The 15465-nt window shown below is 41.0% G+C and overlaps 2 protein-coding genes across 4 annotated transcripts; both read left to right on the top strand.

Annotated features, from left to right (window-relative positions):
* The first annotated feature begins 451 nt into the window (after positions 1 to 451).
* Positions 452 to 5882, top strand: fbxo21 (F-box protein 21). Of its 3 annotated transcripts, none has more exons than XM_084025361.1 (12): positions 452 to 701; positions 1241 to 1376; positions 1578 to 1672; positions 1902 to 2023; positions 2234 to 2380; positions 2495 to 2631; positions 2736 to 2872; positions 2968 to 3147; positions 3289 to 3421; positions 3564 to 3754; positions 3867 to 4024; positions 4803 to 5882. In XM_084025361.1, exons 1-12 carry the CDS (start codon positions 478 to 480, stop codon positions 5036 to 5038), a joined length of 1896 nt encoding a protein of 631 aa, XP_083881487.1. In that variant the 5' UTR covers positions 452 to 477; the 3' UTR covers positions 5039 to 5882. The 3 variants fall into 3 exon arrangements, with proteins under 3 accessions (XP_083881487.1, XP_083881486.1, XP_083881485.1); XM_084025360.1 differs by having other exon boundaries at positions 1563 to 1672; XM_084025359.1 differs by having other exon boundaries at positions 1548 to 1672.
* Positions 5883 to 6180: 298 nt separating this feature from the next.
* On the top strand, positions 6181 to 15462 carry tesca (tescalcin a). The gene is made up of 8 exons (XM_084024484.1): positions 6181 to 6339; positions 7724 to 7793; positions 8256 to 8336; positions 9385 to 9524; positions 11290 to 11351; positions 14486 to 14593; positions 14679 to 14726; positions 14811 to 15462. The coding sequence occupies exons 1-8, from the start codon at positions 6279 to 6281 to the stop codon at positions 14901 to 14903; spliced, it is 663 nt and encodes a 220-aa protein (XP_083880610.1). The 5' UTR covers positions 6181 to 6278; the 3' UTR covers positions 14904 to 15462.
* The last annotated feature ends 3 nt before the right edge of the window (positions 15463 to 15465 follow it).

The following is a 15465-nucleotide window of genomic DNA, read 5'->3' as shown; positions in this document are numbered from 1 at the left end:
ATGATAGATGTGTTTAAGCATTGTCTGTCATCTAAGAGGCTGAATTATTTGTGGAGAATGGTATTGACATGTTTTTCAATAATGAAAATTATAGACAGTAACAACCCTAATTATCTTTATTGTTTGCATATATTATGTTAAGTTTTCTGTTCTTCGTAAAACCCCATATCCATTACACTCTCTTCTGCAGAAGACATATCTAACTGTCACTGAGAGATGGCATCATATTAAATGAAGTTGAGTTCCTTAAAATTAGGGTTTCGTTTGACTGCTGAACAACATACTTGTTCCCTGGAAATTTCACTTTATTCTGCGTTTTAAAAAATCCGAGGAACCGTTAAGGTAGCATAGCTTCCCCTACTGACAGAACAACCAATCATACTGCACTAGACGTGTTTTGCCCCGCCCCTAGCCAGGCCCCCTGCGCCATAAGTGGGCGGTGCCTGAGCAATGAGGTAATCGGGGTAAACAGTAAAGATGGCGACGTCTGTAGTCGGAGAGGGGCAACAAAGTCTAAATGGGATTATTTCTGACACACAAACTAAAAAACTAACCGACCTGCCGAGCGAATTGCTCGAACACATCCTGTGCTTCCCTGTCCTCAAACATGTCGACATTTGTAACGTGTCCTGCTGCTGCAAGCGGCTACACGACGTTTGCCACGGAAGGGGGAAGGTCTGGGGACACCAGTACAAACTCAGGTGCTATGATTTTTTCAGTGGTATTTCTTCTGAGTTTTGGTTTATGGTGGCTTTTCACCGAAACGAGTGTGCCTGCCCTTTATTACGTGTCATGTTTCGAGCCCTAAATTGCCCCTTGTCTACTTCAAGATGCGTCCTATATTGTGAACTCACAGCCTGCTGTCAGCCATTGACAATCTGCTGATGCACCAAATGCATCACGCCAGGCCAGTCGCAAGCTTCTCCTCTGCAGACAACTATGAATGTAGAAAAGCTTAGCGTGTATTACTCTTTCACTCGTTACACGTTATGCTCCATTTTAACCCAGAAGAGCCAACATGAGTTAGCGTGACCTTGGATGTTACATATAGCCTGCGTCCTACAGGAGACTGCAGCTCATGTCCAAAAGCTAAGCTCTCCTCCTGAATGAATTGGCTCTTACTTTCTTGATTTCTTCCCTTTTACTCATAACAGTCTGCTGCAGGTTGATAAATGACGTTTCATTTACTGCCCATCACATTCTGAGCATGAATTAACAGTGTCCCTGCCTTCATCAACAGATGGCCAAGACTGCAGACGTTTTACCGTCAGAACGAGTGCTGTGACTGGCTCAAAGAGTATAAAACACGCCACAGAGTCGGTATACAAATACGAAGGACCGTGGAATCAATCTCAAAGAGATTCTTCACAGAAGTCGTAAGTAATACATTTGTAATGAAGGATACATTTGTCGTTGTCACTATGTAACATTAGATACGGTTTGATATATTACATTGATATCACAGATTTGTCCATGTGAATTCACTGGTGTGTGTGTGTGTGTGTGTGCAAGGAAACATGAGTTCTCCATGTTCCAAACTAACCCAGAGATCTGTAACTCAGCCTTGCGTTGGCCAGGTGCTGGGAGACAGCTTTGCAGAGATCGAGTCACTTGGGATGCCAGAGCACTTCTGTGAAGACGAGCTCCTCTTCATACTCAACTCTGATAAGAGGTGAGAGCACACTCACTAGCAGCATTTCCTTACCATCTGTGAATTATGTTTGTATCTATATATAATGTTGAAATGAATGAAAAACAAACCTTGCCACACAGTGAATTTTGCACGGGTTCACATTCATGTTGGATCTTGTTAATTCGGATTATGAGAGCTTCTGTTGTGTTGCACACTCCCGCCCTTGGACCATTAACATGTCTCTCTTGCGTTCTCTGCCCATCATTAGGAAAAGCTTGACATTGAAGTACTATGCAAAGAAAATCCTTTACTTCCTGAGACAACAGAACATCCTGAGGAGTTTGAAGACCTTCCTGGAGCAGCCTGCAGAGCAGCAGTCGTCTTTAGAGGGTGAGCCATGAATATGCGTTTAACTTGAGATGCACACTGATCTGTTTAATTTAGATGTCTGCGAACAAACCGCATGCATGTTTTTAGTGTTTTTAAATAAAACTGCAGATGTTAGCGTTTGGCCATTTAATTTGTGTGTTTTTATTTTCAAAATGAATGAAAGCAGCATTACATGACGCCTTCCCTGTCGTGGCCCTGTCTGCCTTTTAGGCGCCGTACTCGTGGATCAGTATTGTAACCCACTGGCTGATGTAACACTGAACAGCATATCGGCCCAGCTGGATGAGATCGCAGAAAAAGTGAAGAAGATGCTGAGAATCAAGAACCCCTCTCACCCCAGCCTGCGTATCGCTCAAGGTGAGCTTTGAAAACTAGCAACACTCCCCCAAAAAAAATCAATCCCAGTATGTTTGGCAAAATGTGTCATGTTTTCCCCTTTCAGGCAAAGTTATATTCTTGTGTGTGATGTAGGTGACGGCTCCTTCGTAGAGGACTTTGAACTCCAGCGGCAGGTGGTGTGCGCCCTTAACTCCGTCCTGTATGAGCAGCTTCAATACAAAGGCAACGAGTTTGACTACTACAACCCTCTCAACTCTTACATCCACCAGGTAGATCTCCTATAACATAATGTGCATTTTTAAGGCACAAGCTTTTCAATCATTTAAGCATTTCTATTTTTAGAACTGAGTAGGCATTCTTGTTTCTCTTTTAGGTGCTACTACGCCGTACAGGCATTCCCATAAGCCTCTCTGTTCTCTACATGACATTAGCCCGCAAGCTCGGGGTTCAGGTGGAACCGGTCAACTTTCCAAATCACTTCCTGCTCCGCTGGTGCCAAAAACAAAGAGGGTACGGTTTGGAATTAATTGCTGAGAAATGAGTCTTGTTTGCTTGCAGATTTTAGCTTTAGTCAATTCATTTTTTTTTTCACTTTGCCCCTGCAGGAGTGAGGACATATATGACTATGTCTACATTGATGCCTTTGGTAAAGGCAAACAGCTGACAGCCAAGGAGTGCGAGTACCTCATTGGCCACCAGGTGACGGCAGATTACTACAGTGCCATCAGCACGGGCGAGGTGCTGCTGAGGATGGTGGGAAACCTGCTGAACATCGGTAAAAGGGGGTAAGAGAAGCTGGCTGTCACGAATGAATCTCTTCTGCTGAAGAGAAGGATTGGTGGAGGACTGATGAGTAGTCAAGGCAGGGAATGCTGTCGAATGCTACTATTAAAGTAAGAGAGCGCTTTACTGTGTGTGTTTTTCAGGGAGGGCAATGAGAAATCCTACCAGCTGCTGAGAGACTCTCTGGACCTCTACCTCACGATAAACCCAGATAATGTGCAGTATCTGCTGCTGCAGGCGCGCCTCTACTTCCACCTGGGCATCTGGCCAGAAAAGGTCAGGACACAACCTGAGCTGTCTTACAACTCTCTAATAGTATTCAATTGAGTAGAATATTAACTGTCCTTCAGTACAAAGCACTTACCATCCATCCATTAGTATTTCACCTCTCCACATGGTCCGTTGGTGTTTGTCCCAGGTGCTAGACATCCTGCAGCACATTCAGGCGTTGGATCCCTCCCAGCACGGGGCCGTGGGTTACTTGGTGCAGCACACGCTGGAGCACATCCAGCACACGAAACATCCCGCTACACCCGAGGTGAAGAAGCGCTCCGCTCCGGAACACCTGGAGGTCCAGTATTCAGTCGGCCTCATCATGAAACACAAGAGGTGGGTCACGTGACCATGCAGTACGGCGGTCCTCCTCCTCCTCCTCTTCATCAACACATCTCTTTGCAATCTTCTCATAGAGTGTCTGTTCTGTTGCGTCTTCTTCCTCCAGGTCAGGATATAACTGTGTGATCTACGGCTGGGACCCAAAGTGCACCATGAGTCAGGAGTGGATCACCACCATGAGGGTCCACCAGCTGTCCAGTGGGGCCAACCAGCCTTTCTACAACGTCCTCGTACAGGACGGAACATGTCGCTATGCAGCGCAAGGTATGGGTCATTTACACCTGCATGGTGATGGGAGACATCCTCATGGTTAACAAATGTGTACAGGTTATGTGATGACATACCGTATGACGTGAAAGGAGAAAAAAACATAAATATAGTATACTTTTAACTGTTTTGAACTGTGTAGTATAAAGGAACAACAACTGCACTGGTTGTGTAACCTTTCATTGAACACTGACAATAAGTGAACCTTGAACCTTCAGACACAGAGAAAAAAATAATCATGATTTACTAAAGTCATAAACTTCCCAATTATGTCTATTTGCTCTTCCAACAACATTAGTGTTTATGTGAAGTTCAAAACCTATGTGTTTATCCAGAAGTATTGATTATTAATGCATTAGTCAGTAAGAATGAATGAAAGTCTGCAAGCTGGTTGAAGGCGAACACTTTGGTGATGCTCCTTCCTGCCTGATAGGCCGACTCTTTGCCGCTCCCTGCTCACTTAGCTAATCAGTCTGCTGATGCTGCTGCGACACAGCTTCCTTTGTTTGAACGCGTGCTCTTTGACCTCTCCGCCATCTCAACATTCACCCGCAGCCTTTAACCCTGAAGGGAATTAGTGTTGATGAGAAATTACATTTCATACTTGATGAACTAAACATTTTGATATGCGTTTTGACTGTTTCCCCATGTCTTTTATTTATATTACTGTCTTTCTATGAATGTCTTCTTTCTTCATCTTGTTACATTTTTGAATAGAATTAAGTTTACCTTTTCTTTTATCACAATGTCACACTCGCCTATTGTTGTTCCTCAGAGAATCTGGAGCCCCACTCGGCCCCCCTGGAGATCGGTCACCCAGAGGTGGGACGTTACTTCTCCGAGTTTGCCAACACCCACTATTTTGCCAACGAGGAACTGCAGACACGATACCCAGAGGACATGGTTGAAACGTCGGGCACGGTGCAGGAGCTTTACCACAGACTGGCACCTGGCTCTGGGGACCAGGCTCCTGCCACAGACCAAAACAACCACCAAGTCATGCCCATGTAGCGAAGTAGCCGTGTCCAGCCCAGGCTGACGGACTACTGGTCACCCATTCTCAATTCATAATCCACTTAGCTGTGGCTTTGTTGCCCATACACGAGACCAGGACACGTGTAATCGGGCAGACAGGATTTTTTCTGAAACTGATGATTTGGTGCAAGAAGAAATGATATACAAATGTCATTTTGTAACACAGTCTGGTTCGCGTGCGCGTCCGGAAAGATTTCTTTGAGCTTTTCCATGTCTGGAAAAGTGTTGAAAAAGACCAAAAACATTGTAACTGTTTGGACACACATCTAAACACTACAGCGCAGTTGATGTGGAAAAAACATGGAAAACCCAGAATAATGCACGAGTAAGCACCTTGAAGAAAAATGAATGTGGACTTGGAAGTACACAGTTAAGTGGAGTATATCAGGATGGGTATCCAGGTACTGTAATATTCCCTTTACCTAAAACCCAGGAATGCTCAGAACTCCCCAACCCGACCACATCTCCATCTCCAGCACCAGTCAAACAAGCCCCAGCATATAGTCTACCCCCCCTCAGTCACAGTGCCACACAAATGGATACTTTGTATTTTGACTTACATACTTTTAATTCCCCATCTTTTAGCGCATCATGCACTTACGAAAGTTTTGACTTTCACATTTCTAGATGATCATGTTTTTCTTTTCTTTTTCTGTGAAGTGAAACATGTAGGATGTCATGGCTCACCATTGTCGTTGTTAAGCTGTTAATGGACAAAACAAAAAGAAGAACCAATAACTACACCGCCGACTTCAAACAGAAGTGACTGAGCTGTGAGGACACTGCAAAAAAACAATAAAGCATTCAAGTTTTTCTTCTAGCTTTTCTGTTATTTATGGGAGGAAGCAAACATAATTAAACAATGTTTAAACGTTTTCAAAATGTTTCATTTGATGAACAGAATCAATTATAAATAAATAAATGTAAAAAAAAATTATAGCAATATAATTTATTACGCTCCCTCTTTTATAATAATAATGGTACACATTATGTGAAATGGAAAAAAATATCTCCGTGTAAGGAGAGTTTGGTTCGAGCACTTTGAGCGCGGCTGCGTGGATTTAGGACCTGGAGGATGCCAGATGTGTCTGCAGCAGCAGCAGCTACGCTGATCTGCAGATTGCACACAGAGCCGCGACAGCGCAGGAAAGTTGAGCCAGTCGAACCAGATTATGTGACCTGCCGCACCGGTGGAACAGCAGCAGCAGCAGTAGCGATGGGAGCTTCGCAGACGCGCGCCGTGCACCAGAACCAGGACCTGGTGGATAAAACGGGATGTGAGTAGGAGAAAGAACAAAACAAATCCACTTTATAACGAGACATCTGTAAGTGCTGATTCCGTTGTTGGCGTTAAATCGTTCGGTTCGGAGGTGCAAAGGTCTGGTGGCGGTGTGTCACACTGGGAACGTCAAGGAAATAAATATGATACAGATGACTGAACAAATAAAAAGCTGAACTTTGTATCGGGCCAAAGTTTTTTTTTGTTTGACGAGGAGCCGTTCATTCATATTTAGAAAGTGAAAATATGCAGCTCAGATCAGTCAACAACAAAAAAAAATGTAATGATATAAAACGTCACTCGTTGATCAAACAAATGCACTGATTTAGCTGCCTGACCATGTGACTTCCCTGTCGACAGCCAGCAGTTTGTTCTCACCAACTTTATCCTATAATATGACATCCGTTTTAGTCAACTTCACAAACAATCTATGAGTTTGTTTGTATCTGCAATCGATGTGTTTTTCATGGGAATCTCTGGGTTGGTCCAACTTCTAAACACACTTCTGACACACTCCCCATGTGTTGTTATATCCGCCCATGTGTTGATGCAAAAGTGCAATAATGAAATGAAACTATAAAGCAGACAGAGAAAGCAGAAGTGTGTTCATGTGTTTGATGATGTGGATGTGGAGGCTTTGCATGCAGTGGCATGCACAGTTGGATCCCAGACTGAGCCCAACTTTATTTATGCTGTGAGGGTGAGACTTTGACCTGCTTCATTGCCTTCGTTTCCTCAAAGGGCAGCTTTGACCCCGTTTCTCTCTGGGCTCAGTGTGGGGAGTTTATGGACTTAACTACGATGACATGTTTCATTGTGCCCGCGTGCCTATTGTTGTTGGGTTTTTTTTTGGTCTGTTATGCATGGCATTAATCCTGCACCGTCCACTCCCACCAACAAACTTGTTTCTGCATGAGTCTCTGGTCTGTCGCCACACACTCAGCAGCTACAGATGCTACTGAAAACACCACTTAGCCTCTGGGAAAGAGGAAAACATAAGTGTTTACTGAAACAATTGAGAACGTCGAAGCCAAAACCAGATTAGAGTGTGTTTTTAGTGTGTGGTTATAGTCCACACAGTGAGTTAATGATTCAAGGAAGCCTTTGAAATGGCATAAAAAAAGACAATCCCAGTGGGACAGGTGTTTGCTTAGCCATTAAACTGATAGTAGAGCTGAAGATGATCAGGTTTAAAAAAAAAAAAAAACGAGTCGCGTCTTTCTTCATAATCCAGTTTATTACAACTAAAAGAAAATCAAGAAAAGGAGTGATTGTGTGACTAAGACTAATCTTCTGTTTCTTAATGAAGGAGTGTACAGGGTCTGCTGATGAGTGTGGAGTATTTCTGTGGGTGTTTTATTGACATATTTGCTTCTTTTCAGTTTCCTTGGAACAGATTAAAAACCTTAAAAAAAGATTCCAGCAGCTGAGTGAAAATGAAGAGACGATAAGGTAAATCACCATTTAAAAAAAAAAAAATCCATGTGCTGCTAAAATGAAACCATTTCACATTTACAGTCCCCACTAAAGGTGAAACTCAACCTGCGTTTTGGCTAAAGAGATGAATTATGGGAGTTTCTGCCACAAACAGGCAACATGTGGTGACACAGGCAGGCTGAGCTAAAGCAAACGCAGGCAGACACATTATGCAAATACAATATGTCGATGCACTTACTGTACAAACATACAGTCATTAATGGGTAAACACACACACAACATGGCCTACAGGCAGTGTGAGATCACTAATTCCTTCCCTTTAAAAAGAGCAAACAGGGAACCATTGTTGTATTTATTTACCTTCAGAAAGAGTTACTGTTCATGTTACTTCCCACAGCTTACATTCAGTGTTATTTCAGCATGCTGCTCGTGTATTATCTGTTTTATGACAATGCACATTCCCTTGTCGCACTGCAGTAGAGAATGCTTGGAAGGCATACCAGCTCTCGCCAACAATCCAATCAAAAAGCAAATTATTGAAGCATTCTTCGACAAAAGGTGAGTGCAAAGTGAGATTACGCCACACTCTGTCTGTCCACTCTTTGGCTGATGCATTCCAACTGAGGGCCAACTATTGGCACCATCAAGATATTAGTTTGCATATATTCCAAAAACACCCCTATAAACCTATATAATCTGTGAAAAGTATCTATGGTAGACAAGAGAGGTTTCTTCCTGTGCACAGCTAATAAATTATCTATTATAAATGATCTTTGTTATGCGTTTTATGTGTGCACTTTTGATTCACAGACTACGGTTTCAGTCTTCCTTCAAGGTGATGCAGTATGTTAAAACCAAATATGCCATCCATACTTAACTAAAGGATACAACATTTAGGGAGAGACAGTTGTTGACATTTCATAACCATGACTTCCTCATGCTTGGAAAGCCGAGCTTACGGGGACATTTTGACATCAGAAGCATTCTTTTTCTGTTTGTAGTCCAAGTGGAATTCACCGATCAGGCTAGAGCTAGTGTTTTGTGATTGGACAAAACGCGATACGGAGTGTCCAATAAACAAGCCACCTGTGAGTCCATGTGACTTTTGTTTACCAAGACAAATGCAATAATGCATAGGAAAATCAGAATACTTGCAATCCGCATAGAACTGGTCTATTTATAACTTGGCAACTTGGGAATTGTGTTTTGTAGAGCTGAGGTCTTCAACGTTTTCAGGCCAAGGACCCCCAAGGCTTATAGTGACTCGGTTACTTTGTAATAACACATGCATACAATGCTAAGCCATTAAAATAATAATTGTTGATATTCATATTTTATATTTTTATTATTCTATTTTGGTATTTCTACATCACAATTTTTATGCATTATGTTAAACAAACAGGAAGATTTATATTTGGTTAATATAGGTTGTATTCATGTTAAGGTGTATTTTTGGACACATATTTTTGGGATCAAATCATTTCAGTGACCCCCTGCAGTAACTCTGCGGACCCCCCAGGGGTCCGAGACCCTCTGTTGAAGATCTCTGGGGTAGACGTTCAAAAAGCCATCATGTAAACTTTGATTTCTTCCATCTGTGACCCAGGAACCAGCATCCCGATGAGGTGGGCTCCTGCGAGGAGATTGGCTTTGAGCAGTTCCTCCTGGTCATGTCGCACTTCCGCCCTCCAACCTTGAAGACGACGGCAGAGGAGAAGGAAGCTATGAGAAAAGACAAGCTTCGCTGTAAGACACTGCAATTAATTTTAATAAGAGTATTGGATGCAACCAGATAAACCTGTTGGTCAAGATTCTCAGCTGTTGCCTCAAGCTTGAGTCTTCCTTTTGCGTGTGCCTCAAGTACAATATACCAGGAAAACTCAGTGTAGATAACGAATCGGTGATGTGAGTATCTTATTTCTGTCACCACCGATATGCCACGGAGAGCGAGGTGATGCATAGCTGCATGTGTGAGCACCGGATCCCTCACTGCATGGCAGCTATTACATTGGGGAGGTTAGTAGGTGTCCATGGCTTGACTGGGAACAGGTCCAGAACAGCAGTTTCAAAGCCCCACCTGTCACAAGTAGAATGGGATCATTCGAAGCCACCGAGTCAGGACCCAAAATTAGCCTGAGATATCATTATTCCATTAGATTGTAATCCGCTCATGTTTATCTCTTCCAGGAGGTCTTTCAGGATTGAGTAGTTGGTTTTTGGTGTATCTTCATCTTACTTTCTCAGAATTACGTCAGTAAAAAATGAGCTTCAAAGATTTAAGGATGGCAATAACCAGGTAGCAACCTGCAGTTCTGAAAAATGAAGCCAAAGCTGAAGTGCCATTATTTCAGAGCAAATGTACTGATACTGAACAGAGCTATTGCCTCTAATGTTCTAACTAAGATATGATTTGGGTATGTTCTCAGCAGATTCATGTCCGATAAACTGCTTTAGATGCTATTCAAACAAGTTGGAATCAATTTGTTTCAAGTTGTTTGTGTTTGTGCAGCTGGGACGACTTAAAGAGTTGGGTTTTTGCCACTGTGGTGGTTTTGATGAGGCCTGAATACGACCTGCTTCGTTATTTTGCTCTCTTATCTCGGCAACATTTCCTCTAATCAAAACTTCCTCTGGTCTCTAGTAAGACATTTACATTTAGGTCATTTAGCAGACGCTTTTGTCCAAAGCGACTTACAATAAGTACATTTGTCAAAAGAAGGAAACAAGGAAACCACAACGTATCATTGCTGATAAAGTAAGAGCTAAAAATAGAACAAGTGTTAGGTCCTCATCTGAGTAAACTAGTACTTCAAGAGCAACAGTGCTACGATCAGAGTGCTATAGGTAAGGGTGTTTTTTTTGGGGGGGGGGGGGGGCGGGGGGGGGTGTTAGTGGGTCATGCTTGTCGAGGTGAAGTCTGAACAGGTGAGTCTTGAGCCTTTTTCGGAAAATGGCAAATGACTCTGCTGTCCTGACATTAGTCGGGAGTTCGTTCCACCACTGAGGACCAGAACAGAGAAGAGTCTGGACTTTGCTGAGCGACATTTGTTTGATTTCAGCGATGGCGGTACCAGCCGGCCAGCTGAAGTAGAGGAGCGAAGTGCTCGCTTCGGGGCATGAGGTTTGACCAGTGTTTGAAGGTAGATGGGTGCCGTTCCATTGATGGCCCTGAAGGCCAGTGCCATCGTCTTGAATTGGATGCGTGCTGCAACAGGGAGCCAGTGGAGGTCACGGAGGAGGGGGGTCACGTGGGAGAATTTGGGTAGATTGAAGATAAGGCGTGCTGCAGCGTTCTGGATACGCTGCAATGGTTTAATCGCAGAGGCCGGGAGTCCGGCCAGGAGAGAGTTGCAGTAGTCAAGGCGGGAGATGACCAGTGCTTGGACCAAGAGTTGTGTTGCATCCTTTGTGAGGAAGGCCAGATCCTGCGGATTCCCTGTCTCCTGTGATTTGATGACAGACAGTTCCTTAGAAATCAGACTAACCTCTAAATTCTTCCATCCCATCCCAGTCCTGTTCAACATGCATGACACAGACAATGATGGCACCATCACTCTGGAGGAGTACAGGAAGGTATGTTACCCTCATGGTTTTGTGGCTTTTTACATATCACAATGTTGTCTCTGAAAAATCAGATTTTTTTTTTTTTTTTTAAATATGGGACATACCCTAATTTATTAATTTGGTCATAAAATGTTCCATTGTTCATTCCTCTGGATTGCAATGTTGCAATAGTAAAGTGTGTCCCATCCCTTACTTTCAATTTAGACTCAAAATGTAAGCATACATTTGAAATGAAAGCAAATATATGTGAAAGTTAATTTTGACAAGGGAAAAACTAAAGCCTTTTTGAATTAACCAAATTGATTTGACTCATATTTGATGAACATATTTTTTTAATTCATTAGCCAGAAGTTTATTCCACTAAAACTGAATTGGACCATATTCTGAACAAAAGAAGAATTCCTTAATATTCAATTTAGTTGTATTTGTATTGCACAATATTGCAAGTAGCAAATTTGCGTTGGAGGCAAAACATTGAAGAAACCTTAGGGAGAGCAACTGAGGATCACCCAGGATGGACAGAAGTGCATGATGTCATGTGTACTAAATAAACAACATAATAACACTGAGTGGACATGTACTTTATGTACAGTACCTTTTAAAGGCTGTGTACACCTATGAATTTACAGGTTTTCTGACTGATTATATTGCTCAGTTTAAAGTAGCTATTCTGAAAATGACATGTCATCACAAAACTCCATGGATTTTCAATATGATGAGGTTCAGGTTGTCGCACACTAACAGGTACAGTGAACCTCAGTTACACAAGAGAATCCAGCAGTTTGCACACACCTAGATCTGAGCAGAGGTATAATCAGCCAACTCAACTCAACTCAACTCAGCTTTATTTATAAAGCACTTTAAAAACAACCAAGTTTGGCCAAAGTGCTGTACAAACACATAAAACAGAAGAGTATAAAACAACAGGAGTGAAGTCGCCTGTGTGGGTGGATCGCTTCGGTGCAGCGGCTTTAAATGTTCTGGTTGTACTCACAGTTGGCAAGCAATACAAATACTATAATACGCGGACATGAATAGTGCGGCTATGGACATATCACCAGAGGCACATTAATAAGGCACGTGATTCGCTCTCATGGTGTTTTACCATCCAATTTTAGTTTATTTTTCAATGTACTATAATGTCACTTTTTTCAAAATACTATACTCTGACTTTTATCAACATTTTTTATGTCTTTTTTCGACATACTATGCTGTGACTTTTTTGACATACTATAGTATGATTTTTGTAATCCATTTTTCCATCATACTATACTATTACTTTTTTATGTTTTTTTCTGACATACTATACTATGACCTTTTTATGGCTTTTTTCAACATGCTTTTTCCAATCCCAAGTCACAAAAATGTCAGTTGATAAAATCCATACATTTTTGCGAAATGATTAAAAAGTCATAAAAATCCCTCGCATCGTATGTTAAGGGTTGTTAGTGTTATGGATTTTATCGACTGACTTTTTTAGTGAATTTTTAACATGCTAAAGTATGACTTTTCCCCCCCGAAAAATGTCACCATGGCGTTTTATGACCGTTTTGGACTTACTACGCTCAGACTTTGCTTAATATATTATACAGGGGATTTTTATGACTTTTTAATACATTTTTTGCAACAACTTATGGGTTTTATCGACTTTTATGAATTTTCAACATGCTTTAGTATGACTTTTTTCACAAAAGATTTCACCATGGCTTTTTATGACCATTTTGGACTCAACAGACTCGTATCGTATGTTGAGCACTTTTTTATGATTTACATGCTGCGACAAGTCATAATATAGAGTGATTAATAAAAGTAATTTTATAGTATTTCGAAAGAAGTCAGAATAATAATCATATTATAGTATGTCCCAAAAAAGCCATACAAAAGTCATGGTCTAGTTTGTAGATAATAGTCATAGAAGTGATGGAAAAAGTCATAGTATAATTTAACTGATGGTGTCTTGGATTGTATGTGTGTTGTGCTTTGATGAAAAGGGCCAGACCAGGATACATTTGGAGTCAATCTTTGTTCATTCTCTCTCTCCATTTAGTACAACAGCAAATAGCATTCAATACATTTATACAAAGAAAACATAGCTTTACATTAAAAGGAATATAAAAGCAGACAACACAAAAAGTTTAAAGTAGCAGTAGCTGGAACCCAGACACAACATAATATTGTGTAAAAAAGTAAAACAGCAAAATGGTGGGGACATTTCATTTATAGGTGGGCGGACCAACAATAGTGAAAGTAAAGGTACAGAAACTGTGTCTCATTCCACATGACTTTTGAAACAAAGCAGGTCAATTTATAACTATTAATACAGATGTGGTATAATTGTAATACTGTATATTATAAATGTACTTTTGTCATTCATTGTTTAAGTCCTAAAAAGTCAGTGTATGTCAAAAAAGTAACAAATAAAAGTCTTAGGACTTTTACTTTTTACTGTGTACAAAAAAGTCATACTATAGCGTGTCAAAAATTCACAAAATAGTCAGTCGATAAAATCCATACACTTTTGCAAAAATATTATTAAAAAGTCATAAAAATCGAATGTGAAGCAAAATCTGAGTGTAGTGAGTCCAAAACAGTTCTAAAAGCCATAGTCATATTTTTCGAAGAAAAAAGAAAAGTGAAAAATCGACAAAAATTCATAAAATGTTGTAAAAATGATTTAAAAGTCATAACATTTGCTTGAATCGCTTGTCAATCAAAGTCTGAGTGTAGTGAGTCCAAAACAGTCATAAAAAGCCATGGTGAATTTGGGGGAAAAAAATTCACAAAATTCTGTCAATAAAATCCATAATTTGTGAAAAAAGTGATTAAAATCATAGTATAGCATGTCAAAAAAGTGTTAAAAAATCAGTTTACTATGTTTAAAAAAACATGTGAAACATGTGATTTTGTTTTTGGAGAAACTGACAAACTATGTTTAAATTAAACATGTATGTCAGAAAAATATCATAATATAGTATGTCATAAAAAAGTCATACGTTGTCATAGAAAAGTAATGTTGACATGTCTTTCAGCAACATCATGAACAAGTCACACTACAGCGTGACATAAAAACCTCATGTAATACTCTTACCGTCAGCCTCTGAAGGTGCCTCCCTTCCAGACTAACAGCGTTGTTTCCATCCAAGGTAGTAGAAGAGCTTCTGTCAAAGAGTGGAGACATGGGACTGGAGGCTGCCAGGGCGATAGCAGATGCTGCCATGTTGGAAGTGGCCAGCACAAATGTGCCCCACATGGTAAGTGAACTCACACAAACTAAACCGTTAACAATAAATGATCACAAAGCAAAGCAAGACATTCCCTTTCCTTTCACCATGTCAGGCTCCAGATGATTTCTACGAGGGGATTACGTTTGAGCATTTTGAACAGGTTTGCACTTTTCAATATGATGATAACATTTTTGAAAATAAAAAAGTTACTGCTTTACGACAGCGTTTTGTCATCTGCCCACAGATTTTAAAAGGGCTTGAAATGGAGTCGAGGATGCACATTCGCTTTTTGGATGTGGACACCTCAACAATGGCTTGTGGGAAATCAACCTATTGAAGCTGTTCTTCTAGTCAAGAAATTTTTATGCTGCTGCTGTTTTTAGCAGAGCCCTGCCAGTCCTTAAATGGAATGAAACCAGCTACTTGATGTGCACTAATATAATGTTGGATGGAAGGAAATAATAATAGACCTATACTGTGCTGTAAGTAAATTTTTATACAAATTAATAAGACTGACAAGATGGCGGAAGTATTCAGAATCAAAGGACGTTTACGCCTGGAGTTGACTTTCAGGCTAAAGAATTCAGTTTTAAATCATTGTGATTATGAAGTCTCTATTCCAAAGAGATCCCATCTTTTCTCACACTGCTTTAAATTGTATCAGGTGTCAAGCTAACACTCTACCTCCCTGCATGTACCTGCTGTTCAACAAATCTTGATGCAATCAGCATGTCATTTTGTACCATATTAAAAAGATTACGTGCTGAGTGGCTGCTCTGGCATTCATGGGTCATCTGTTCTGGCTAACATCCAAAGAGAAGGACTGCAGACACATACCATTCCTCTGCAGATCCAGAACGGTCCCAGGATTCATTCATCTATTCCTCGGAGATGCTGTG

This window comes from Eutrigla gurnardus (assembly GCF_963514095.1).
Source record: "Eutrigla gurnardus genome assembly, chromosome: 13".
In the NCBI taxonomy this organism is placed as follows: Eukaryota; Metazoa; Chordata; class Actinopteri; order Perciformes; family Triglidae; genus Eutrigla; species Eutrigla gurnardus.
The sequence above is the reverse complement of the archived record's forward strand: the minus strand, read 5'-3'. Positions and strand labels throughout refer to the sequence as shown.

Bases quoted from the DNA above. Each gene is read 5' to 3' on its own strand.
- fbxo21 (XM_084025359.1), top strand. From the start codon at position 478: ATGGCGACGTCTGTAGTCGGAGAGGGGCAACAAAGTCTAAATGGGATT. The intron at 1,377-1,547 runs GTAAGTAATACA...AAACTAACCCAG, and splicing joins AGAGATTCTTCACAGAAGTC to AGATCTGTAACTCAGCCTTG. The intron at 4,025-4,802 runs GTATGGGTCATT...GTTGTTCCTCAG, and splicing joins ATGTCGCTATGCAGCGCAAG to AGAATCTGGAGCCCCACTCG.
- tesca (XM_084024484.1), top strand. From the start codon at position 6,279: ATGGGAGCTTCGCAGACGCGCGCCGTGCACCAGAACCAGGACCTGGTG. The intron at 14,594-14,678 runs GTAAGTGAACTC...TCACCATGTCAG, and splicing joins GCACAAATGTGCCCCACATG to GCTCCAGATGATTTCTACGA. The intron at 14,727-14,810 runs GTTTGCACTTTT...ATCTGCCCACAG, and splicing joins CGTTTGAGCATTTTGAACAG to ATTTTAAAAGGGCTTGAAAT.